The sequence below is a fragment of the Rissa tridactyla genome, chromosome 7 (assembly GCF_028500815.1).
Source record: "Rissa tridactyla isolate bRisTri1 chromosome 7, bRisTri1.patW.cur.20221130, whole genome shotgun sequence".
NCBI classification, from domain to species: domain Eukaryota; kingdom Metazoa; phylum Chordata; class Aves; order Charadriiformes; family Laridae; genus Rissa; species Rissa tridactyla.
In genome coordinates this window covers 51,353,083-51,378,567 of record NC_071472.1, presented here as the reverse complement: position 1 = coordinate 51,378,567, position 25,485 = coordinate 51,353,083, and the positions used below count along the sequence as shown (strand labels likewise).

Sequence of the window (25,485 nt, the reverse complement as noted above, 5' to 3'; positions counted from 1 at the left end):
GGGATCCCTCAGCCAGGCTGGAAATCATCCAAGGACTTTCGTGCTGTAGCCATTATCATTTCCACTTAGGACTGGTAAAAATTAGGCTCTATTTTTCGTGCTCCTGTGCTGCTTCCCTACCCCGTGGAGTTTGTTTCCATGCAGTCTGTGCAGTTATGGCTTTGGGCTGGGTTTGTGCATCACCCTTGGATAATTTTCAGCCCGCTGGTTGTTTAGAAGAAGAGCAGGTTTGTCTCCTCCCTCTGCCTGAAGCAGGATCAACTCCAGAGCATCGCTATAACAAACATGATCCATATCATCCTTTAAGAGCTGTGTGGGTCTCGTAGAAAATCCATCAGGAATGGCTGCAGCGTTTCCTTGCGTTTGTGGTCCGGTACCCCCCAATTTCCCTGCAAACATGATGGGAGTCGGCTGGCGACAGCCTCCCGCTGGCCTGAAAGCTGTTCTTCCTTCAGCTGTGCCTTAATAACCAAGAGTAGGTTGGTGCTATCACACCCTCTGGGAGCGCTTAAAAGTAACACCACAACAGCAGAGGTGTATGTTTGCTCATAAGCAATTATTAAATGACAAAACCCTGTAATTTTAAACCTTGAAAATCACTGCGCTGATTTACTTAACCCCCAAATTAATTGTGATCAGGGTGTCAGAGTCAGCTGCTGGAAGAGCGGAGAGGTGCTTTGCGGCCGATGCCAAGTGCGGCTGAGAAGCCGTCCCGCAGCTCCTCCTCGGCACAAGCTGCAGACGGCGTTTGAACACTGAGCGCGCTCAGCTTTTGCTGCACAGCCCGGATCCTGCACCGACCATACTCTCCTCCTTCCCCAGTCCTGGGGAAACTGTGCAATTAATCCATGGACCGACAACATCCCAGGGAAACGGGCATCAGTAGATGGGCTCAGTGAAGCCACCCTGCTTCCCAGCATCTCGTCGTCCTAACTCCTGCTTTTTGCTGTTTCCTCTCCAGGGCCTGAAGCCGATGGACCATAATGGTTTGGCTGATCCATATGTCAAATTGCACTTGCTTCCCGGAGCCAGTAAGGTGAGACACCTTTTTGCTTCTTCCCTTCCTGGGGCTGCACCTTTCCCTTTGAAACCAGGCCCGGGAGGTTCCCCGGGAACAGCTCTTCACCAGGGGCTGCTGGTTGCTCCAGCCAGACCTTGAGTCTCCTGCCCGGCTTTCACTCAGGTGAGCAGGACGGAGTGGCAGCAGGAGGTAGGTATTGGGGCTAAAAACATCCTTGCAACAGTAGCAAGTGCCTTTCCGATAAACCACTGCCTGGGAGCCAGGTGCCAGCCCTGACTGGGAGCAGGGGGTGCGAACGCTGCACTCCAGAAACCCCTGGGAACCACCGGGTGAAAAGATTTGGAGCTATAAACAAACCAGCTCTTTTTTTTTTTTTTTTTTTTTTCCCCTTTTTCTTTTGCATTTAAAACCCCTCGGATCATAACAAAGCAGAGTATAAATCGTAAGGGAAATATTTCCATCTACTTAGGTTCAGCGCTTGCTGGAGAGAAGAGTAATTAAAGATATTGATGTGTAGTGAGAGCTTACTGTAACTGATGGGGATGTTGAATTTAAATGCTAAATGTATGTGTTATGAATATTAATTGCACTCTTATTTTACACTAAAGGGAAGACCTTTTTGGGGGAGGTATATTTACTTGTTACGGTTCAGTTGAATTAATTCATAATGTTCAGGGCGGTAGAGGGAGTTTTTAACCACATTTCAAGTTCTGCTGGAAATAGGAGAGCCAGGAGCGCTTTCATCAGCGATATTATCTGTCATTTCCATGTTTTGCAAATGCATTGATTAGCATTTCTGCTGGAGGTGATGGAGACTAGAGAGGCGGGAGGGAAGCTGTGAGCCGAGGGTAGCGCAGGAGCTGCAGACTGCACAAGGCAGGAGCCACCGCGGGGGACCCTCTCCTTGTCCCCGCGTCCCTCTGCCTCTGCGGTTGCTCTGTCTCCGTGCCTTGTTTCCAAATGGCACTGCACGAATCTGCTCTGGGAGAGGTGAGCAGAGGTAGGGGGATCGCGGATGTGTCCTGGGCTGGGTGTTTCTGCACGATTGTTCCAACAGCAGGACGATCCCCAAGTCCCTCGGGTGTTTCTGCCCCAGTCTTGGCTCTCAGACACCTGTGTCAGAGCCATGGGAGGCAGGCTGGGATTCATTTGCCTCATGCAGAGATCTCCACGTGAGCTGGTTACTCACTGCTAAGTCATTCCAAATGGGAGAAGGGATCAACTCGGCGAGGCCGGTGCCCGGGAGCCGCAGCGCTGGCTGCCCCTGCACAGCCCACCTGGCGCCTTTTCCTGCGCTGCAAACAAACTCCTGCCTGAGTGACATGGAAAACGATTGGTGTTGCAGGGCTTTAGATGCTGATGCTTAATTGAGTCCCTGCCCCTGCATCCCGGTCAGCTCCTGGAGCATCACGCCTTGCTCCAGGGGTATCCTCCTGCTAACCTGGCGCTCAGCATTTCGCAGCTCCTCGCCCAGCCTCTGCAGCACTGCACGGGGCCCGGGTTCATTTCAGAGGCAGAAATGGCTTTGGGAAGCTAAATGATAACACAGCACAAAATACAGAGGCTTTCTCTATCTCCAAGCGATCACACCCAGAGCAAGCAGCTGCTTTGCAGAAAGCGTTGGGAGTGAGATGCTGCGCCGTGGTCCCTTGATGGCTCCGCTGCACCAGCAGGTCCTCCGGCCAGTGGCCATGTCTAGTCGATCTGGAAGAGGTTGCGTGTTTGGGGTTGTTTAGTGGGGAAAGGACGTGCCCACAAGGTGACCCTCTCTTATCTGCAAGCATAAGCTCTTTTCTTCACCCCATGCTTCACATCCCGCTCGCCTCTAGCTCAGGGCTGGTGAACCAAAGATGGTGAAGGTAGCAGCTTCCCATAAAGATGCATGAGACAACTTTGATGTATTGATTTCCTGAGAGTTCCTTACACCTAGTGGTGGCTGTGGCTTTACACCTAATTAGAGGGAATTAGAGGGAAAATTGCTGCTCTGTCAGGCTATCCTGGGCTGGGGGGTTGATGGAGAAGCCCCCTCTGAAGCCTGCAGCCCTTTGCTTCTGCTCTCCTGTCCCCAGCCGAAACGGGTGAGAAGGTTAATGTCCCCTGACCCGGGGGGTGGATGTGTGCCAGGATGCCCCATCCATGCAGGGGACAGAAGCGGCAATGACAGCCCTGCTGTCCCTGTCCTGCTCTGCAGAGCTGTGGCTCTGGAAAGAGTTGCCAGTGCTAACAAAATGCGTATCAAGGAAGTTATTTTGAGTCAGGCAGGAACGGGAGCTGTGCTGGGAGCGGGAATGCAAATAAAGAGCCAGAACAGCAAATTGGTATCTTTTAATGAACCTGAAAAGACATTTTTTCCCTCTCTTTCTCTCTCGCTCTCCTGCTGCATAAATGAAACCCCCGTCCTCTCGCTGCGCTCTGCCAAGGTTCCCATTTTGCTGGCTGTTTCCAGGATGCGGGATGCAGGGTTGGATTGCTTTGCAAATGAGCCAGTGAGTCACCGTGTCTCTGCCCCTCTGGTTATCACTGTGGCCAGGGTGGATTTGGGCGACCCCATCGAGGACCGGCCGGGTTACGGTGCTGGGGCAGAAGGGCGACAGCATCCATTGCCCCTTCATCTCCAAACTGTGCTTCCTTTTCTCTCCCCTCTCTGCCCATCGGTGCCTAAACGATCACCTGGGGCTGGGTCCCACTGACCGCCGCCTCCTTTGCTTTTTCAGGCGAATAAGCTGAGAACCAAAACGCTGCGCAACACGCTGAACCCCACCTGGAATGAGACACTCACCTACTACGGCATCACCGACGAGGACATGATCCGCAAGACCCTCCGGTAGGACCCCAGGAGAGGAACAGGGTGCTGAGCCCGCCATCGGGGTGGGGGACGCGTGTTCCTTCCCATCCCTTCAGGGCCACCCCAGGCATCTCTCCCCACCCCAGTGATGTTTCCCCAGGGGGCTCACAGGGACCCAGCCCCACAGGACGGTCCTGGTGGCGGCTCACAGCAGAGTTATTACCCACCAAAACCTATAATGTGCGTATGTGCCCTGCACACATCCATCACCCCCGCGGTGACTGATGCTTGATTTACAGGGAGCCTGGGCTGGAATAGCCAGTGAGGAGCGTGGTCCTGCTTTGTCATTGACTTCATAACTCACTCGCTGGGCTCCTGCCTGCAGAGATGCTGTTATTTGGGTTTAACTTCTTCATGTCCAGCTCTCATGGGCATCTGTTAAGGCTTTGCGGTCATGTCTTGCTGAGAAAATCTCACCAGGAAAGCCCTGGGTGCCTTTCAAGGCTGAGATTTTTGGAAGAAAGCTGGAGGCATCTGTGAATTATTGTTAAACTAAATGAAGAGCGTTTGTATGTATTTATTCTATTCTCTTGGTTTGGTTCGGTTCAGTCTCTGTGTATTCAGCATCTCCTGGCAGCATCTCCCAGGGGCTGGGAGATGCTGTGTGGGGCTGGAGGTGGGCAGGGGCAGCATTGTGGGGCTGCACAGGTTTGGAAGTGCTGCTGTGTGGGGTCAGACCCCTGCGAATACAAAGGTTTTCATGTCTTCGTCATCATCCCGCCTGGGTGAGGGCAGGGGCTAACCCAGAGCCCACGGACAGATCCTTCCCGGGCAGGGTGCTGGGCAGCCTCGGCCACTCCATCACTGCTCTGATCTGGGACTGATGTGCGGGAGGATTTGCTGTAATATCTGCTGTCAAACAAAGGAGGGTTTTTGCATCCTACTCCGAGGACTCGGGGCTTTGTGAGCTCCGTGGCTGGAATCTGACCTTCCTTATTTGCGGGTACCCTGGGAGTTTATTACTTTCTCCATGACGAGAGAGCAAAGCTGCCTTACAAAAGGTCCTGCTCAGAGGTGAATTTGGGCAGAGCCCACCTGTTGTCTGCAATGTGCATAGAGATGAGAAATTTAGCACCGCGGATTATTATTTCACATGGAAAATATTAGTCATGCTGAAATTGCTGCAGGCTTGTCGGGCTAGAAAGCCTCTGGTTTATTATTATTATTATTGCTGGGTATTTTTTTTTATTTTTTCACTCCAGGCTTTGAAGTTTTCAGCCTCTTCAAGCATGGAAATCAGTTTGTAGAGTGACGTTCAGCTGAGTTGTTTGCTGAAATGCGCCAGGGAGCAGAAGGGCTTGACCCCGACCTTTTTGGGGCCCTGGTAGCTGCCTCTCCCCAGGGAAGGGCTGCGCTCCCCCACTCCAGGAGGCAGCAGGGATGCTCGATGGCAGGGGGGACATGCAGAAACGTGTACGTGGGCTGGGCTGGATTTACTCTTCTCCTGCAGAAATCCCTCATTGGCCTGTCGCCACTCCTGCCCGCCAGCCCGGGGGGCTGCAGGTGCTTCGCGGGGAGCCGCGTGTGGCCACGGGCTCCCGCAGGGCTCAGCACACGGGGCTCCTCGTGCCCCCTCCAAAACTAAACACCCTGCACAGACCCCGTACCTGGGGTGATGCACAGGGACCCCTCGCTCTGTGAGGGGATGCAGCTGAACGGAGACAGCATTTCTGTCTTGGGAGCTCCACGGGGAGCTCAGGAGATTGCTGGCAAGGTCGGTTAATGGCCAATTATGCAAAGTAGCTTCAAAGGGCGCCTTTCCAGGGAGGCAAGGGAAGCCTCCGGCTCACCTACGGAGAGGTTACCCTGTGTGAGTTCCCAGCCGGGTCTCTGCAGGGGGTGAAACTCCTTGCGAAGCCTCCTCTGCTCATGCAGGGGCAGCATCCCTGGGGTTTGGCATCTCCTTGTGCCATCAGAGCCATCCATCTCACACCTTCGCGCCCATCGGAGCTGCCTCTTTGCAGGGGGGTTCCCAGGCTGGGGCACGCCAGGCTCTCCAGCGCTCTGCAGGAGCACTGCACTTCGCAGCTGAGGTCTCTTTGCCAGCAGCCAGCCCCAGTGAATTAGGTGATAATTAAGGATCTCCGTACGGAGAGGAATATCCAAGCACAATTCTGACTCGGCGCTTGCAGCTAGCTGATGGGGTTTGCTGGAGCCTGTCCCCAGGGAGATGGTGAGCCCCATAGTGACATTGCCATGAGGGTGGCCGATGTCTGGGAGCGCCGTGGGGGACACACAAATCCCCACCTCACCTCCAAGCATAGTGCTGGGGGCTGGCACTGCATCCAGATGGAGCAGGCTCTGTCCTGTGGGCTTTAGCACAGCATGGCAGTGCCGGAGCCCCCAGCCCCACCGCCACTAATGAGGCGCGAGGTTTGGGCACCTCATCAGCACCCGTCCCTGGGTGCTGGCGGGCAGGACAAACCTTTTCCTGCTTGGGGTGCTATTTCTCATGACGAGCTTCAGCCTGGAAATGGTCACGGCAGAGGCAGGGCCTGGCCTGCCCTCGGGTGCTGCTCAGCTGCTCTGCCCAAGGGCTTTGGCAGAATTTCAGGTGGGAACTCAAACTCTTGCCTATGGCCCAGGGAATTTCTCTGCTAAAACAAAGCTTCTGAGCACTTTGGCTCCATTTCTTATCTTGCATGGAGGAGTCAGAGCCTAAAATTCAAGTGCTCTTCATTTTCCTTAAGAGAAATTCCCAGGCCCCCTTTTTTCTCTTCTCCGTCTTCGCAGATAAAGATATTGGCAAAGGAGACTTTATTTATCCTGAGGCAGGTTTAGATGAGATGATAAGATGAGACGGTCTTGCAAAGCAACCATAAGGTAGAAAAATCCATCTTTTATTTTAATTCCGTGCTTGGATTTTCTTCTTTTCAAACACTATTTAATCAAATAGAAGGATGCAAGGCTGGGAAGTGTTGCACCTCTCCATTTAGATACCCATTGAATTGTGTCCTCACTGACCAGCTGGGGAGGGATCTTTGGTTTATATGAGAAGGGATGGATGGGCTGGGGTCTCTGGCTGTGGGGGCTCAACGAGGATTTTTTATTTTGGTGTGGGTTGAGCTGTTTCTCCTCTATGAGCCTCTCCGTAACTCCAGTGGCAATGGCCCTTCACCCTCCCAGTGCCACTTCTCACAGGAAGCATCTCCTGTGCCATGTACTGTCCTGGCTTCAGTGCTTCACTTTGCTCGCCCATCATCTCTGCAAAATATCTCCTTCTCCGCCAGGAAAAAGCGACATCAAAGCCACGGGGATGTGGCTTTCCTTGCGCTAATCAGGCGAGGCTCTTGCAAGGCAGCTGTTGGCAGTTGAAAGAGCATGAGTGATGCTCCCCTCGGTCTGGGAGGTGATCGTTCCCCGGGTGCCTCCTTGGTGCTGAGATCCACGGAGGGACAGGGAACATGATTGCAAAGTCTCTTTAATGTAAAAATAACGGCAGAGATCAAAGCTGCTGCCAGCCTTCGCCTCCCTGCTGCCTGGAGAGCGTGTGATGCAGCGGAAAAGCTGGAAAAGCACACAAAAATCTTCCCTGCCCACCTGGGCTCCAGGTGGGACGTGTCCAGCATGGTGGGTTGGTGTTGGCACAGAGCGCTCTACTGGTGCCTGCAGCCCTCCTGGGGAGACAAGTGGCATTTGTGTCGTTGCAGGGTCTGGACTAGGGGCATCCTCTGCTTCCTGGAGGGCGGAGTAATGGACCCCCTCTTGTCCAAGCTCCCCAGCCCCACGCTGTGCCCCGACAGGCGGCTCCTCATCCCCATGTGGCCTTGTCCAAGCTGGTCGAGTGACTTTGCTGTCATGGACCCGAGCCCTAGGAGCCGTTGGTGTTTTCACATCCCCAAGCAGGGCCAGCCCCAAGGGAGAAGGAGAGGTGAAGGCAGCCCAGCTAATTGCGCTGGCAAGAAGGATTTTGTTAATGAATCAACCCCCTCAAAAAACACCAGATACTTCAGATTTCATGAAACGCAGCAGGTGGGAGGATCTTGAAAGGTCTCATCCATTCATTGAATTAAATATCCTTGAGTCTAGCCCAAGGCTTAATAGCGATGAAACCACCCACCATCCTGAGAGAAGGCAGATTCAGAGCCACCCGAAAGCTGCTGGGCTTGGGGACAGGTTCCCTGCCAGCACCAGGGGTAAATCCCACCCTGCAGTCCCTGCTCCCAGTCCCCGTCCGCAGGCACCGCTGCTCCCCATCTGCAGGCTGAGCGTGGCTGTGCCACAGCAGCTCGGCCGCCGTCTCCGGCGGTGGGAAGCCAGAGGACATGATGGGGGGAGGCAGAGAAATGCTGCAGGGGAAATTGAAATAAGCAGAATACAATCGCCTACATTTAAATAATACATGTAATAGGCAATAAATAGATTGTATTCATAATAAATATCAGAGCCAGCCAGATATTGAATACAATTATTCATATCCAGATATATTGGCGAAGTGATGCATTATTCATATGATACTCAGCTAGCCCACGAATGCCAGGAATTCTTTGTTTAATCATGTGTTTGACAAACATCATGACTCATTAAATATATTATTCAGAAAATAGTATTTGATCAGGTCTAATAGGCGTACTGCAGGCACTTAGAGATTTGGGGTCCCAAATTGCTTTACTCCAGAAGCGTCGAATGAGGTTGCTCTGGCCCTGCAGGCACACTCATAATTTCATCTAACTTTTACTGTGTTTTCCATGCTCAGACTTTGAGGCATTTGGTGATGGAGCTGAGCACTGAATCCTCCTTTTGGTTTTAGGAGAGCTGGACAGTCGCAGACGCCGCCTTTTTCTGTTTTCTCTCCTTGCCAGGCATTGCGTGTCCTTAAGCCAAGCAGGCATCACCTGCGTGTCTGCTCCTCCGTCGAGAGCCTCCCAAGTTGCTTTAGGGACCATGAGGGATCTTAGATACAGGAGATCCGTCTTCAAGCTCCGCTGCCTATTACGTGCATGCGCGTTGTGGAAAAGGGTCCTCGTTGACCCCCGTTCTCTCCTTTCCATGATGGGGAAGAGGCCAGAGGAACGTGTGTGCGAGCAGAAGTCGTGAGTCAGCGGAGCGGGGTTGCTTGAGCTGTGCGGTGAGTCAGGACTGTAACCCAGGAGCCCGGGCTGAGTAGGAGGGAGAATAAGTTTAATGAGCAGTGATTGTTCACTTGCTGCTTCGTTTTCTTCCAAGGTGGTTTTCACAGCCCTTAACTTAAAGATCAGGACCCCTCAGTGGAAGTTGTCAAATCAAAAGCTGAGCTCGAGCGATTGGGTTTAATAAAGAGAGACGAGGGAGGGATGTTGCTGGAGTAAAGGGCTCGGGGTGGCAGGTGAACGTGGCCGCCAGAGGCGGCTCTTGCTGTTTGTCATGGAGCTGATATTCTAACCCAAGGCATAAAAATTCCATCACATCGATTTCTCGTAATAAAATTCGAGCTGGTGTAATTGCATTACGCCTGTTTCCAAGGGGAGGGCTGGGGCCGGAGCTGCCTGCTCATCTGACTCACGCTCGCCGCCTTCACTTATGGGGCTGGTGCACTGCCAGCCTGCCCGAGTTAAAAATACCATCCCAGTGAAGATGAACCACAGCCAGCCAGAGGGACTGGGAGTCGGGGGCTGAGTCCAAGGGACTGGGAGGGCTGACACAAACTCTGCGCCTGAACCACCTCTGGTCATCACACACAGATGGGCACAAAATGTGGGGACCCACTTGACAGGCGGTCAGAGGTGCCAGAGGGAAAGTGGGGCTGGGAGAGACGTGGAGGTGTCCCCGGCTCCATCGTGCTGCTCAGAGACAGCAGCAGTTCCCAGGTCTCGTGCCTCCCAGGGCACTGGGTTCTGTATAAACATTTTAATTAGCCTGGGACGTCGTCGGGGACAAGGATGGCCATGGCTCCAGCACTGTGCCAGGCTGGGCTGCCTCCATCACGCAGCAGCTGCGGGTCTGCCCGGGGCACTGTCGGTCCCATGGGACAAAGGGGACATGCATACTGCGGCAGGCTGGGGCTTGTGGACCCGGTGGCAGTGCCACGCTGGGGCATCCTGGGCAGCCCCACCGCCACCATGGAAGTTTTCCAGCCGTTTCCTTCCGGGGCTTCCGTCTGTCCCAGATGGCTCTGGGGCTTCACAGCAAGTGGGATGTTGCATCCAGTATGTTGTTGTGCTTCTGGGGCACATCTAGATGTTGTCGGGGGAAGATCTTGTTACTCATGTTCTTAAGAGGTAAAACCATCACTAAACCCTGCCTTCCCCCGCGCGTGCAGGAGACGGCACCGCTCTGCAATTGCCAGGTGTAAAAATAGACCCCTGGCTGTCAGCTCCTCCTGAGGGCCCCGCTCCGCTCCTCCTCAGCCCAGCTTTCCCTGCTCTGTGCTCGCTTTCCCTCCCCAGAGCTTTGGCCAGCTGGGTGTGGGGTTGTGCACGCCTGGCAAGTGCCACTTCTTGTCTGGAGCTGCTGCTGCTGCTCCTTTTTCGGTTTTGTTCTTTAAAAGAGAGGCGAGAGGAGGAAAGGAAATAGGAAATATTTTGCTTGCATTTGAGATTCTCTTTGAGGATTTTACTGTTGTGGTGGGGTGGTTTTTTCCATGGGTATCTATAGTAACGCCGCATCCAGCTATGGTTTTCTGGAGAGCAGCATTCCCCGTCTTCCAGCTTGTATGATTTTTTTCCAAACTCCCTTCCTCAGCTGCTCCCCGGCCCTGGCGGTCCTTGCGCTGTGCCACTGAGCCGTCCCCGTGGCTCCCTCACCGCCTTGTTGTTCACTTGTGAGCATGAGGGTCGTCAAACCATCCATGGATAAACTATCCACAGATAAACTGTCAACTGATAAACCATCCACGGATAAACCGTCCAGGCCAGAGGTGTGGTGTGCAATTAGTTACTCTGGTGCAGGTTCACAGGGCACTATTTATCTTTAACTACTTTTACCCCCTTCTGAAGAGGTCCTGTTTGTCAAAACCAGGCAAGGCGGAGCGGGGTTCTGGAGGCAGAGGTGTCACCTGTGAGAAATGGGCACTAACAGGAGTGGGCGAAAGAGAGAGAAAATCAGTCAGCAAAAGAACAAGATGACACTGTAGGAAACTTTTAAAAAAGGGGAGAAAGGAGAGAAGGGAATGTAAGGGAAACACCTTTCCTTTATGGATGACGAGCCCAACCGGTCCCTGCGTGGCTCTCGTTGGGGTGCGGGATGCAGGATGCTCCTTTTGGAGGGGGACAGTCCGGCTTTCCCTGTCTCTAGCACCAGGCAGCGCTGTTGGGGGACAGCTGGTCCCTCTCAAGGCAGCCACCACCCTCATGGGCCCCTCTCTGGGATTTCGGGAGCTGCGAGCGGAGGTTCCCTGCAAGCGCTAACTTTGCTCTTCTGTCGTCTCTCCTGACGCCCAGAGCGGGCTGGGAAGCAGCAGAGAAATGACTCATTAGCTGCCAGCTCAGGGAAAGGCATTTATAGCTTTCGCACGGAAAACAGCCTTCGCTCAGCATCCCCGTCACTGCCCTCGGATGCAGGCTGTCGTCACGGGGTGCGTCCCAGGACCGGACTCTGCACAGGACCCCCAGGGGGCTGGGTGAGCTTCGCTTGGCCGAGGTGTGATGCTTTTTGCAGGCTGTGTCTGCAAATCCCTCCTGGTCTCATCTGCGTGGTGGGAGAGGAGGTGGAGGACCTCCTCCATGTCCCAGACTGGGTAACCATGTCTGCAGCACCAGGGGACACCCTGAGAGCTGCCACACTCGGAAAAGTGCCCAAGCTCCTTGGATGGGGAGGCAGGGAGCCCTGCGGGGCGGCACGCTTCTCCCGGCCATGCTGTCCGAGAGCAGGTTTAGGAAGGGCCGCCTCAGCCGGGCAGGATGCAGCTGGGCTGGCGGCAGCTCAGAATAGCTTTGCTTTAGTCACTGACAACTTTGATGTTTTAATGGAAGCACCGTCAGGGTGCTTGAGGCCCCAGGTTGCTTTTCCAACCTTTCCTGGGCTGGGGCATGTGTTTAGACACAGCGACTGCGGCACCACAGGGTTGTGATGTTCAGGGTTCATGAGCATCTCCCTGGAGGGAGCCCAGTCCCCAGCAGGGTGACAGCCGTCCCGAGGGGTGCAGGAGCCCTGGCCAGGAGGGGGTCTGAGCAGGAGGGATGGCCGTGGTGGCTGTGGGGGCCAGCCAGGGCATGCAGGTAGCTCCATGTGGGCAGCTGTGTGATGGAGCTGGGAGACGTGGTGTAGCACAGCCTCCTCTTCCTGCATCCCTCTGCTTCCCCAGACCTGGACCATCCTCCATCCCAGCAGCCTCCAGTCTCGGCTGCAGAGGTAAAGCAGACCAAGATACCGGGTGTCACATTTAGACATCATGAACTGTCCTTGCTGGGTTGTAGCAGCAGATTGATGGCCTCCGGCTGCCTGCAAAGGAGGTGCCCGGTCTCTGGCCTGGGGACCGGTGGCCTCAAAGTCATCCCCTCGCTGGGGACACCTGCAGTGCAATGGGGCAGCCCTTTCTCTCCTGCCATCGCCTCCCCTCTCCCCGATGGCCTCACTCACCCCGTGCTCATTGCAGGATCTCGGTCTGTGATGAGGACAAGTTCCGCCACAACGAGTTCATTGGGGAGACGCGGATCCCGCTGAAGAAACTGAAGCCCAACCAGACCAAAAACTTCAACATCTGCCTGGAGAAGCAGCTGCCGGTGAGTGGGGGGTTCAGAGCGGCGTCTCCCACCCTGGGCCTGCAGATACAGCAGTTTCTCCCTGTGGCACGTGGGGTACTTTGACTCCTCAAACGTGATTGGGGATGGGGAGGCGGGTGTCCGCCACGGCTGTGTCCCGGAGCAGCCCCTGGACCGCGTGCTTTCCCTCCCCCAGATAGATAAAACAGAGGACAAGTCGCTGGAGGAGCGCGGCCGGATCCTCATCTCCCTCAAGTACAGCTCGCAGAAGCAGGGGCTGCTTGTGGGCATCATCCGCTGCGCCCACCTGGCCGCCATGGACGCCAACGGCTACTCCGACCCCTACGTCAAAACGTGAGTGCTGCTCCATGGCCGGGCGAGACGCTGCCGCTGCCAGCCCTCCGTGAAGCCGTGCTGTCCCTTCTTGCCTGTCCCTGCAGTGGGAATTAATTGATCTCATTAGGCGATGCAAATGAGGGCAGCAGCTTGCATTCAGCTGGAGCGCATTATTCCCCGGCAATTATTTCACAGCCCTTTAAAGTAACATGGGTGTGGGATCTGTCCCATGGCGTGTGGCCGTGCCCACTCTGCTCCGGGGCAGCACATTGTCCCCATCGGTACCGCAGCAGCTGGGTGGCCGTGGTGCCCCGCTGGCAGGCTTGGCGCTGCCTGCTGGCACTGCCCTTGCCTGGGAGAGGGTCTGTGGCAGGGATACGGCCCTGGGGACAGAATTGGTGACCCAAAGCAGACAGGCACGGTTGGGTTTTGCTGATGGCATGGCCCCAGCCCGGCGGGTGGTGGGGCAGGGGATAATGGGCATTCCCAAGCAGGACAGTGCCTGTGCCCGATGCTCCTGGTCCCTGCTCAGCCTCTGTGGGCGCCTTTGCTTTCTCTCCCAGTGACAGCCTCAGCCTTTTCACTCTGGGAGCCTGCCCCATCTCTGCCGGGATGGGGCTGGCTGCTGGGACAGGTCTGGCTCCCTGGACTGTGCCATTGGGGCGCAGGCATCCCCCTCACCCAGGGATGGGCAATTAATCGCCCTCTTCCCCGCGTCCCCCAGGGAGAGGAGGTTCCCAGCCCATCAGTGGGGCCACCACCCCGTGCTTTAGAAAAGCTCTAATTACAATGTGAGTGTAATTAGGTCAGACAGCACTTTAATCTCAGCCCGTGGCTCCGGGGCCTGGTTAACAGAGCCGAGGGCACATTTACAGGTCCCGCTGACCCTTTCCAATGTAAATGACTGGGAGTGCCTTCCTTTTGAAAAATAGCAGCAGTATTAAAAAAAAATAATGAAAAGCCGTTAAAATGACTGTAATGGGCTGCTCGACTTGGCCTCACCCAAGTGATTCAGGGAAGCTGGTGTCATCCGGGGGCTATTAAAGGACGCTGAGGAAGGCGGTGGTTTGCTGACGCAGAGCCGGGCTGGCGCAGGGCCCTGCATCGCCACAGCCCATTTTTGGGTGGATGGCATTTTTCAAACTCACTCTCTGCAAAGCAGGGGACGTGGTCAGGAAGGGGCAGCAGCCCCCCCTGTGCCCATCCCGCCTCCCTGTCCCCAGTGTGCTGACCCAAACTTTGGCACTTGCAGGGATGGTACTTGTTAAGGCAGAGCCACCAGGATAAATCCTGCCGGGGGGGGACAGTGATGGCGTTTACTGGCAGCACAGTTTCGCCTTCCTATTTAATCGTTCTTCAGGAGTGGAGGTGTTTGCATAAAAATCCTCTCTTGTTTTTTTAAATGCTCATCAGAGGCTTAGTCCCTGAAGTAACATAATTCGTGTTGTTGTACGCAGTCAGTTTGTAGGTGCCCCCGGTGCTATCTGCAGTAGATTGTATCTGCAGGGCTCGAATCAGAGCAGATAGACAAGTGATGCTTCTCAGTACAAGGCCTAATTTTTTAATTATGAGCAAGCTCTGGAAAGTGTAACGAGGAAGCAGAACCGATATTTAAAGGAGCAGCACCAACACGAAATGACGACGGACTGACTTTGGCCTGGCCCAGATTCATCTCGGTTGCTCTCTGGCCCTGCAGCCACACTGCAAAATATCTGGAGGAAACAGTGGTGCACGAAGCTGCAGCCGCTGCACTTGCTCCTGCTCCCCGTTACACACCCGCGTGTGCGTGCTGTGTCCTGCGAGGCTCTGGGTGAGCGGACCGCTCGCACGGTCCCAACTCTGGACTGGTTCTGGGCTGAGAGTGTTTGATTTCGGGAGCTGGGAGCATGTGTGCGGTGCCAGTGTCCCCTAGGGACTGGAGATGGGATAATCCTACTCCCTGATGACAGCCAGCGACTCCTCTTGTGCTAAGGTGGGGAAACGCTGCTGCCTTCCAGCCACCTCTGGCATTTTGGCAGGGGAGGGGAGGAGGGGGCTCAGCCACCCATCTCACCCTGCCTCCGCTCAGGAGCTGGTCCCGTGGGTGCCCCCACCCATGCCCAGGCTGCAGGAGGGGACCTGGGCAGCCCGACCTGCCTTCCTCGCTCCGTGTGACCGTGCTGCATCGGTTTCGTTGCAGTTACTTGAAACCAGATGAGGACAAGAAATCAAAGCATAAGACGGCAGTGAAGAAGAAGACGCTGAACCCCGAGTTCAATGAGGTGGGTTTTCACCGGTTGTGGTTCTCTCCTGGGGGCTTTACTCAGTCCTTGGACTTAAAAGGCAAAAAAACCAACCCTCCCAACCTTAGTCATTAGGTGAGGGACTGAGGTTGAGTTCCCTGTGGGTGGCAAAGGGCAGTAGCCCGGGGAGGAGGATGGACAGCCCCAGCCCCGGCCCAGGGGTCCTGCACTGAACCCAGCACAGGTTTGTCCTGACTCTTGTCTCTGTTCCCCAACAGGAGTTTTGCTACGAGATAAAGCATGGCGACCTGGCGAAAAAGACCTTGGAAGTCACAGTGTGGGACTACGATATTGGGAAATCAAACGATTTCATAGGTGAGTGGGGCACTCCGGAAGGTCTCCTTGGTCTCTTTTTTTTTTATCTTCACCTTCTGTGCCTCTTCTTTTTTTTCTCTGCTGCTCTTCTGCGTTTCTGCAGCCTCCGGGTTTGTTCTCCATCCCCACATTCCTCCTTGCTGGGTTTCTGTTCTGCTTTTATCCCTCTCCTGCCCCTGAGGCTCCTCTCCCGCAGCCGCCCCGCTGCTCCTCCATTCAGACATCCCCCACGCAAGGAGCACCCAAGCAGGGAGAAGACCCGTCTCCCTCTCCCCTTCGGCTTTCAGATCTTTTCTTCTGAATAAAAAACAGGTTTAACGGGGAGGTTTCATTTATCTCTGTTGGCTCTCTAGGCTTCTTGTGATTTTGTTACTGGTCACTGATTGATTACTAACGAGTGCCCGGTATCTGTGACAGCCGCTGCAACTGCAGTGAGCATCCGGCCCTTGGCACACGAACGAGCTGCCCGGGGCAGGTCCCAGACCGCAGCCGTGAGGGGCCGGGGAAGCCGGGCTGTGATTGCCCCTGTGTCACGCCAGGTTGTGGCATCGGATGCTGTGAGAGCAGCTGCATGACCTGACTCTGTCCTCTGCCCCCTGGCATCCCTCAGCATCCCTCGGCGTCCCTCGCAGGGCTGATGCTCACCTCCACCTCTCCCTCTCGCTGTCTCTCTCTCAAGGTGGAGTCGTGTTAGGAATCAATGCCAAAGGCGAGCGGCTGAAGCACTGGTTTGACTGCTTGAAAAACAAGGACAAGAAAATCGAGCGCTGGCACACGCTAACGAACGAGCTGCCGGGGGCCGTCCTCAGCGATTGAGCGCCACGGGAGCCACTCCCCGGGCGGGCACAGCTCTGCCGCCCACCGCCTTTGGACTTGTCTCGTATACGGCTTTGGATCCGGGGGATCGTGGTACCGGGGCAGTCGGGAGTGCGGGACACCCCGCGCCACGGCCCGGCTGCAGGGAAACCCTGCCCAGGGAAGACGGCAGCGGCGGTTTGCTCTGCTCAGCAGGTCCCGTCCCCTAAAGGCTTGTCCAAAATGCCTCTTTGCACCCTGACACACTCTCACACACACTCACGGGCATGCACAGACACACACACACGCGTGTGCGCGTGCACGCACACGGGCACCACACGCCTGCATGCACTGCGGTTCCGACTCCTCTCCTAACTCTTTGCTATACTGAATTACCTTCTCGCTGCCTTGCAATTCAGTGGCAAAAATGAATGCATCAGTCGTCTCCGTCCGTGTATCTAATATGAGCAAAAGGCGTCACTAAAACCTGGGACTATTTTCTCGAGGCGATTGTGCCATATTTCTGGTGGTTTGTCAGTCTCTGTGGTTTGGGCCTAAACAGTCTTTTATGCATTTAAAGCTCCTCCGTTGGAATGATTGTGTCCCCCGGTAACCTAGGAAGACTCTTTGCTTTTCTTCCAGAAATGTTGTGCTCGTCCTTCTCCGATAACCCGCGTGAAGTTGGCCAGCAAGCTGAAAGCGATGTGCGGACCACGGCTTCCCTCTCCCTGTCCCCAGGAGCGGGTGGCTTCACCTTTGCAGAATCGAGGGGGCAAAATCAAAAAGTGAAGCGAAGCCACCGGCTGTTCCTGCTTCCCGGGACTGGCAGCGAAACCTCACGCTGCCCTTGCAGCAGCCGCTCTCCTAATGAAACCATGCCTTCCCGCCCGGAACCACCCAGCCCAGGCTATTTTTCCGGCATTCCCGTTAAATTTTTCTATCACTTTTCCTTTATTCCTCCTTTTCCAATTCATGCCGTTACCCTAAAACCCAACCAAGGTGCTTTACGCTGCGATCGTGTTAACACGTCGTTCGATATGGGGGTGGGGGGGGGGAAAGGGGGAAAAAAACCCACCCTAAACCAACAAATCAACGTTCATAGGGGCTTTTTTCAATAACTTAATATTTGTAATGCGTTCTACGGCTACGCGTGGATTTTATTGGAATGCCGGCAGCGCGTCAAGTGGGATGTTCCCAGTAATCCTCTCTCTCTGATACTGGTCCAGCCCCTTAAAACCTGGTTTGGGTCTGCGCGTGCCGGGTCAGCTGTGCCTCCCCCTTTTTTTTTCTTGCAAAGTTCTTTTTTGCTCCGTCATTTCTTTCAGCCCGTCGTGCCGCGGAGCTGGTTTATGCCCGAGGTGGAGTGGGACGCGGTGTGTGCGCGTGTGTGTGTGCGTGCGTGGGTCCCTTCACTTTGTACCCCCCGTCTTTTCTAAGCGGACGGTCCGTCTGCCCGTCCCAGCTGCATGCAGAGTGGTGGTCGTCATGCCAGGCCTCGTGAAATGTTTGATACCGATGTTTTGCTACCATGTGAAGGCTGCAGAACCTGTCCTTACCTGCATCCTGAAAGATTTTTTTGTATTTCGGTATTACCTATCTGTGTACTTTTTGTCAGATTTGTTAATATTTATAACGAGAACCTGAAATAAAAAGAGGGGGAAAAAAGAAAAAAAAGAAAAAAGAAAGAAGTGGATGCTGGTGGTGCAGCTTTTGAGTCTCCCCAGGTTGGGCCCGTGGGCCCAGGAGCTCGGCGCATCGCAGCACGTCTCGGTGGAGCACCCAGAGATGTCAGATGAAGAGCTGGGGCCCGGCGAGGGCTCGGGGAGCGCGAGGTGGTTTCAAACCAGAGCGTTGGGTGCTGCGTGGCCCTGGGCTCCCCTCACCCGTCTCTTGCTGCTGGAAAAAAAACAAAAACAAAAAACAAAAAACCCACCAAAAAAACCCCTTGTAACAGCATGGCCTGGGCGTACCCCGCTCTCACCGGGGACCCGGCTCCACCGCCCCAGCGTGCTGAGAGGGTGCATGGGCCGTGAGCGCTGGAGGGCGAGAAGGAGATCAGTCAAGAGGGAGTTAAAAAAAAAAAAAATAAAAATCTCTGAAGTTTCCATTAACTTCACGTCACTTGAGGTGCTCGTCAGTAGCAGAAAGGTGTTTGCGACACGGATTTTTGCCCTTTCGGCCGCTGTGATGGCCCTCTCGGAGGCAAAGGGGCAAAGACACCCCCTGGGTGGGAGGGAGCTGAGGTGCCGCCGCCCCCGCGGCTGCTCCAGTCTAGTTTTCAATCTAGTTCTGGATTGATTGGACGGGTGTTGTCGGAGGTTAATATGCAGTCAGGGAGCAACCGGCTGAAGGCGACATCTCCTTGGAGGCTGCCATGGCCCGTGGGAACCCTGATGGTGGTGGCACCCACCTTGCCCTTCGTTGTCACCCCCCCCACCTCCTCCTCCTCCTCCTGGACTCTGGCGGTGAAATTAAAAACCTGCAGATGGCCCCTGCCCGTGTTACAGGGGCAGATGCTGCGCTGCCCTGACACTCGGCCCAAATATGCACAAGTACAGCCCAAAGGGAGCTTCCCTCAGCGACACGGATATGGACACACACACACACTCTCTTCTTACATACGTATAGCCCCCTACACCGATACAAACATATATACCCATGCACACATTGTATATACATATATACACATGCGCACATGTGTGTGTGTGTATGAATGAGTTAATTAATTACATGCGGTGTCTGATTATCTATTTTTAAAAATAAAAGCTTGGCATGTCTCCGTGCCATTTTATATTTATAGGCACACACATATTAAAGCATGTACATATGCAGGCACTCTTTATAGTATAGAATGTATATGTTATATAACATATAATATATATAACATATATAACATAATGTGTTACATATTGCCTACTTTAAATATATATACTTTGCATATGTTTATATGTATTACTTCCGTATAATTTAATACACATAAATAGCTGTATAAAATGCTTTTTTAACATATTACGTAAGTATATGCTACATATCATGTATGTAGTATATATTGTATTATATATAGTTAGAGTTAGCGTGCTCTCTCACACTTTCTTGCGTGTTCTCTCAGCACACACCCATGTATGAATATACACACATATTCATTTTTATATATATTATAAATACATAAACTATATTTTTAATTTATATATCATATATATTATAATATATAATATAGAACATGAAATATAATATTAATATATAAACTAGATCTTTTATATAGCTTATGTTATATTTTATATTTTGATATTATTATAATACAATAATTCATAAATATATATTAATTCCTATATTAATAACATTAATATATTCAATACATATTTACTGAGTAGATTTACAGCCGGTGCAGCTGAACCAGACCGGGGCCAGCCCGTGGCGTTTGGCGCTGGCCACCCCTGGAGCCCAGCGTGGCCGGGGGGACTGGTCTTTGCTCCTTTCTGACTGCTCTCCCGCGCCCCACACCCCGCACCCCCCGGGGCTCCCCGTGCTCCGGGGGTTCGGCTCCTGCGCTCCCAGCGCAGGTCGATGGGACGGGAGCACCCGCAGCCCAGAGATCCCACGGGAACGACCGGCCGGTCTGGGCACGGCGGCTGGGAGGGTCCCGCTTACGGGGGAAGGCAGCTGGGCAGCACAAGGTAAAAAAACCAACCTATTTACTCAATTAATGATGCACTGCTCAGTCGTCAGTTGTGGTGGGTTTTTTTTTAAGTCACTCTTTATCCCCTCTGGAATAAAGAGCTGATTATAAAAAAGGGAGGGCGGGAGTACAAAGTCTTCAGATTAAAAAAAAAAGCTTAAGGTATTTTAATGCAAAGCTCCCCCGGGGTGCGTCAGCCCCTTCTGCTTTATAAAGAGGCTTTGCTTTTGGGGAGGGTCACCTGCAGCGGCTCCACCGGCACAGGTGCTCCCGAAGCAGCCGATGTACCCCGCCAACAGCTCGCAGGAGCCCCCACGTAACGGGACCCCAGGGCCTTTCGATGGCCCCCAGTGGCCCCACCAAGCCCCGCGGGGCATGTACCTGTCGGTGGCCGTGCTGATGGGCATCGTTGTGGTCTCCGCCTCCGTTGTGAATGGCTTGGTCATCGTGGTTTCCGTCAGGTACAAGAAGCTCCGGTCGCCCCTGAACTACATCCTGGTGAACCTGGCCGTGGCCGACCTGCTGGTGACGCTCTGCGGCAGCTCCGTCAGCTTCTCCAACAATATCAACGGCTTCTTCGTGTTTGGCAAACAGATGTGTGAGCTGGAGGGCTTCATGGTCTCCCTGACAGGTAAGGACGCAAGCCTCGAGACCCATCTTGGTCTTTGGCTGGTGCCATTGCACTTAGCAAAGAAGCTTTGGGGAATGTTTCCTCAGCTTGCTGCTCCTCCTGAAGGCAACGCTTCCACACATGATGTGAAGCTCGTGGTCTTCAGCTATTCTCTAGCCCAGGGAAGGGTCAAGCGGGTGTTTGGCTGTGCCAGGTCACCACACACTCTGTCTTGGTCTTCATAGGGAGGGAAATGTCACTTGGGCGCATCGGGAGTCCTCACTCAGGGTGTGCTTTGTGGGTGCTGGCGGCTGGGTCAGCACACGGATGTTTTTGTGCGCACCAGAACCATGAAGCACTGCTCAGAACCTTTTGTCGAGGACACTCCAGCAGAGAAACTGTGGTTGTGACCACGATTTGTCACAGACACCCCATTGCCACCTTCATTTTTAGGGCCAAATGTCCTCACAGCTCTCCCTGCCACAAGAAAAACATCTGACATCTTATTACAGCAATACTTACTTCAACAGCTCGTAATCACTACCTGCCGTGTCCCAGCGTGGGCGGCAGAGCCTGTTCCCAGGACACAAACCCTCCTCCCCCACCAGGCATCGTGGGGCTGTGGTCCCTGGCCATCCTGGCCTTCGAGCGGTACGTTGTGGTCTGCAGACCCCTGGGAGACTTTCGGTTCCAGCACCGGCACGCCGTCGGGGGCTGCGCCTTCACGTGGAGCTGGTCACTGCTCTGGACGACCCCACCGCTGCTGGGCTGGAGCAGCTACGTGCCCGAAGGTAGGGGAGATGGGCTTCGCACACAAGCTCAACTCCACAGCTGCTTCTCGCGTATCGTTTTCAAGTGGAGTGTAGTTGGAGAGTCTCTATTCTGGCATTTAAGAAGTTAGCACCTCCTGCTTGCTCAGTCAATAGTCCTCTCTCGGAGGTTGTCCTTCAGAAGTTACCCACTGCACAACACGCTGCAGCCAGTCTTTTCTGAGGCACTTCAGAGCCGTGAGCTGCTCTGGCTGCCGGGGCCCACCGAGCAGCACGCAGCACCCACCCAGCCCAGATCTGCTGATCTAGAGACTTGGTGTAATGGTGCACACCACGACCCATCACCCGCCTCCACAGGGGAGCCGGCCAGCCAGCAACTGTGGTGGCTGATCTCCTGGTCATTGGGGATGGAGAAATGAGAGGTTCTGGGGCAGTGTCACTAAGAGGGGGCAGCGCTGGCATTTGCTATTTTGGAGCTTGTTACGGAGCCTCTATCCAAGCCCAGGATGGTTTTAGGCTTGTTTCAAAACTTATTTGTTCCAGGTCTGAGAACCTCTTGTGGGCCCAACTGGTACACCGGTGGCAGCAACAACAACAGCTACATCTTGGCCTTGTTTGTCACCTGCTTCGTGATGCCCCTCAGCCTGATTCTCTTCTCCTACACCAACCTGCTGGTGACCCTGCGAGCGGTAAGTACGGCGAGTACAGGTGAGATAATCGGTTTCCGCTCACAAAACACTGGCAAGGCACATCTCCATCAGGATCAAGAGTCTCACGGCAGGTTCTGGTGACAGTCGATGGAGCTGACAGCTCCTGGCGCTGATGTCAGGGTAGCAAAGGGCTGGAGATGCTGTTGGAAGCTGTTCAGCAGGCATTTCTCTTGTCAAAACTCCCCACAGGCTGCGGCGCAGCAGCGGGAATCGGACACGACACAGCAGGCGGAGCGGGAGGTGACGCGCATGGTGATCACGATGGTGGTGGCCTTCCTCATCTGCTGGCTGCCCTACACCACGTTTGCCCTGGTGGTGGCCACCAACAAAGACATCGCCATCCAGCCGGCTCTCGCATCCCTGCCCTCCTACTTCTCCAAGACTGCCACGGTTTACAATCCCATCATCTACGTCTTCATGAACAAACAGGTGAGAGAAAAAGCCATTAGCCAACGGAACCACAGCTTCACTGGGGCTTCTGGATAACGACTTAATGGCCTCATAAAATGTGGAGGAACCATCTATCCTATCTGGAAGCGTAGACACAGGCTCGATCCGGGAGCTGCTCTATAAGCAGCAAGGTTTTGGGGAATAAAATGGAAAGGGAGGGACCAGCGTCTGTGCCCAAACAAGAGCTCATTTTCTGCTTCCGTAATTTTATAGGGCCAGGCAACTTAATTTTCAATCACAAACTGCTCATCGAACGCACAAAGCAAACAGAATGAAACTTTTATTGCCAATAAACTGTCAGGGCCTGCAAAGAGTTGGGCTGGGAATTGATACAGATCTCACTCAAAAACATAACGAGCGTCCGCTCCTCAGCTGCTGCCGTCGCGTCTTGAGGCGGACACCAGCTTTCTGCCCTTCCCTGCCCAGTTTCAGAGCTGCCTGCTGAAGATGGTGTGCTGCGGTCACTGTCCCCGGGGGACGGGAAGAACTGCTCCGGCTGCCCCCGGTGCCCGTGCAGGCATGGCTGCAGACGGGCTGCGGAACAAGGTGACAACATCCCACCCCATCTGACCCCGGCCGCATCCTGACGGCACCCACGCCGGCTTCAGGCTCAGCCCGTCCCTCACAGCCGTGCTCAACACGGGCAGAGAGAAGCGCCCGGCACCACGGGGGCTCCCCTCGGCCACGGGGGGCTCTCAGGGTCCCCAGGAATCCCCACGCTGCTCCCCAGAAAGACCTGGCCTTGTCTCCTCACGGGAGAGGAGCCACCCGATCACAAGATAAAACACAAACTTTTATTGCACTCTCCTAAGGAAACACCCCTCCCTTCCAGCCTCGGGGGATCCGGAGTCTTTTAAGAACAAAAAATAAAATAAAGAGTAATTTTTCCTCAGTGTAAAACATCCCAAGTCTCTGTTGGGCTCCGGCGTCAGGCTGAACGCGCTCGGCCGTGACACCGCCTGCAAAGCGGCCGTGGGACGCAGCCACACGTTCACCATCCCCAGACAGACCGAGTCCCCTCTGCGTCGCCCCGCGGCGCTGAGGTGGGCCAGGTCACGCTGTGAAACGGGCAAAAAACCAGCAGGTACGTTTAAGTGCCGACTGCGTTAATAAATATTAATAAACACTGACAAGTTCACACGCATCTGTTTCACCAGCTGACAGAGGGTTCGACAGAAAACACTGCAACTCCCACTACCACAGCCGGCACTTTGTCTCTATATACAGATAGCAAGAAAAAAAAGCAGTTAAAAGACACAAAGTTATGTATTTTATTTATATTTAAGGCAATAAGGAAAGGCCTTAAATCCACTGATTTCCCAGGCTGGAACAGGCCCCGTGGCCCCTGAGGACAAAGCACAGCAGAGCCACCGCTGCCCAAAGGGCCGGGACATCAACAGGAAACAAAAGACACCAAAGCCCATAAGAAAAAAATACGAGATAAGACCCCCTCCATGGGGTTCCAGAGTTACACACCTGATCTCGAGTCTCGAAGCACAACATTTATCTCCACCAGCTGCAATTACGCTTCTGGACTGCGATGCAGCTTACGCGATTCAGGAGCCGAGGGATAAGGCTGATAAGCGCAAGGTTTAGACAACGCCGCAGAGAGCAATCCCCCCCGAGACTCGGTGTTACCAAATTCCACTGTCTGTAAAAATGCTGCCAGCAGCTTGGCTGCCTTCATCGTTAATTGTCTTTCAAAATTTGATTCTGAGCTCTTAAATGAGCCTCATTCAGTGTCACGAGATTTAAGGGTCCACTCTCCCCTCTGCGCATCGTCCACAGGGTCGCTCCCAAAACACGCCTCACTCCCCTCCTCCTCCCACAGCTTTCGCTGTTGCAGCAAACCCACGAAGGGTTCGAGGGAAGCAATGCTAAAAGGTGTTCATCACCCCGCTAAATTGCCTCCCCAGCGTGCAGCCCACAGCCCGATCACAGGCAGGCAGCAAGGCAATTCACACGGGCACAGATTTGGGTGACATTGTGGGGAATAAGGTTTTTTTTCCTGATATTCTCTGCGCCAAAGCAAGAGCAAAACAAAAATCCCGAAGCCTGTACGGTGACAGGTACAAGGGAGCTTGAACACGGCTGTTTAGAGAATGAACGTTTGCTTTTCTTCTTGCTCGTCTCCGCTCAAACTCTCCACGGGGCCCAGAGGAGCCCAGCAGCCACAGGCAGGGCCACCTCCCCGTGCAGGGGGACAGGACCCCCGTCCCCATGTCCCCACCTCCCTCTCTCCACTTGCTTTCCCACATGCAAAACAAGCTTGCATGCACGCGGCTCAGAGAGGAATTAGAACAGCTCAGTATCACTGTTTTAATTTAATTAATTGGCCTTTCATTCTCAGGGAAGCTGAAAAGAAGCATTAGACGGGCCCCCTCTGATCTTCTCTGCTGTCTTTCACTGGTCCTTGTTTAATGCTTCCTGTTAATTACAGCTTTTGTGCCCATGCTTTATGTTATTAGGATGATTTACATTCATGCCAAACTTAAATCTGGAAAAGTACAAGCAGCTGAAAAACTGCAATCTCTCAGTGCTGCGTTCTGGGCTCGATAAGGGGAGCAGACAGGCCATGGGACTACTTGAAAGGCTCTCTACCAACAGCCATAAAAATTCTCCACATTAAGATTTAAAAAAAGATAGGGAAATGGTTCACAGTCTGCTCACCATTTGGTTTGACAGATAAAATAGGAAGAGAAATCCAAGAAGCTCAGGAGATTTCACAGGTTGCAAACCAAAGTGATACATAATTACGTGCATGCAAAAACGCACGTGTGCTCACTCCACTCCAGTGCTGCAGCCCTACAAGCTTTAATTACTCTATATTTAATTCAGCAGGTCTATGAAACATAACAAAATATTGCCCAAAGTGACAGGGAACCCCCCAACTACTTGTCAGTTGTGGGTAACAAGCCACTAAGGCCAGAATCGCACAATGAAATTGCAATTTGACTTTTGCACGCATTTGTTGTTACCCTCGGTTCCTTGCAAGGCTGCGATGTAACACAACACTTCACATGGCCCCGGGCTGAGGTAAAGTAGGATGTTGTTGCA

The 25,485-nt window shown here is 53.8% G+C and overlaps 2 protein-coding genes across 9 annotated transcripts in view; both read left to right on the top strand.

The window, feature by feature from the left end:
* The window catches only part of DOC2B (double C2 domain beta), a 50,249-nt gene extending 33,017 nt beyond the window's left edge, over positions 1 to 17,232 (top strand). For 7 of the 8 annotated variants that reach the window (XM_054209657.1, XM_054209659.1, XM_054209658.1 and 4 more), the window contains 7 exons: positions 962 to 1,036; positions 3,736 to 3,845; positions 12,379 to 12,505; positions 12,681 to 12,838; positions 15,000 to 15,081; positions 15,321 to 15,417; positions 16,097 to 17,232. In XM_054209657.1, coding sequence (XP_054065632.1) covers positions 962 to 1,036; positions 3,736 to 3,845; positions 12,379 to 12,505; positions 12,681 to 12,838; positions 15,000 to 15,081; positions 15,321 to 15,417; positions 16,097 to 16,233 — 786 coding nt within the window. In that variant the 3' untranslated portion in view covers positions 16,234 to 17,232. The remainder of the gene's footprint in view (positions 1 to 961; positions 1,037 to 3,735; positions 3,846 to 12,378; positions 12,506 to 12,680; positions 12,839 to 14,999; positions 15,082 to 15,320; positions 15,418 to 16,096) is intronic. The other variant, XR_008467791.1, reaches the window with a different exon arrangement.
* A 2,938-nt stretch (positions 17,233 to 20,170) lies between these two features.
* LOC128912588 (pinopsin) lies at positions 20,171 to 22,998 on the top strand. Its single transcript, XM_054208792.1, has 5 exons — positions 20,171 to 20,519; positions 21,107 to 21,289; positions 21,812 to 21,957; positions 22,168 to 22,407; positions 22,855 to 22,998. Exons 1-5 carry the CDS (start codon positions 20,171 to 20,173, stop codon positions 22,996 to 22,998), a joined length of 1,062 nt encoding a protein of 353 aa, XP_054064767.1.
* Positions 22,999 to 25,485: the final 2,487 nt, after the last annotated feature.

Bases quoted from the DNA above. Each gene is read 5' to 3' on its own strand.
- LOC128912588 (XM_054208792.1), top strand. From the start codon at position 20,171: ATGTACCCCGCCAACAGCTCGCAGGAGCCCCCACGTAACGGGACCCCA. The intron at 21,290-21,811 runs GTAGGGGAGATG...TATTTGTTCCAG, and splicing joins GAGCAGCTACGTGCCCGAAG to GTCTGAGAACCTCTTGTGGG. The intron at 22,408-22,854 runs GTGAGAGAAAAA...TTCCCTGCCCAG, and splicing joins ACGTCTTCATGAACAAACAG to TTTCAGAGCTGCCTGCTGAA.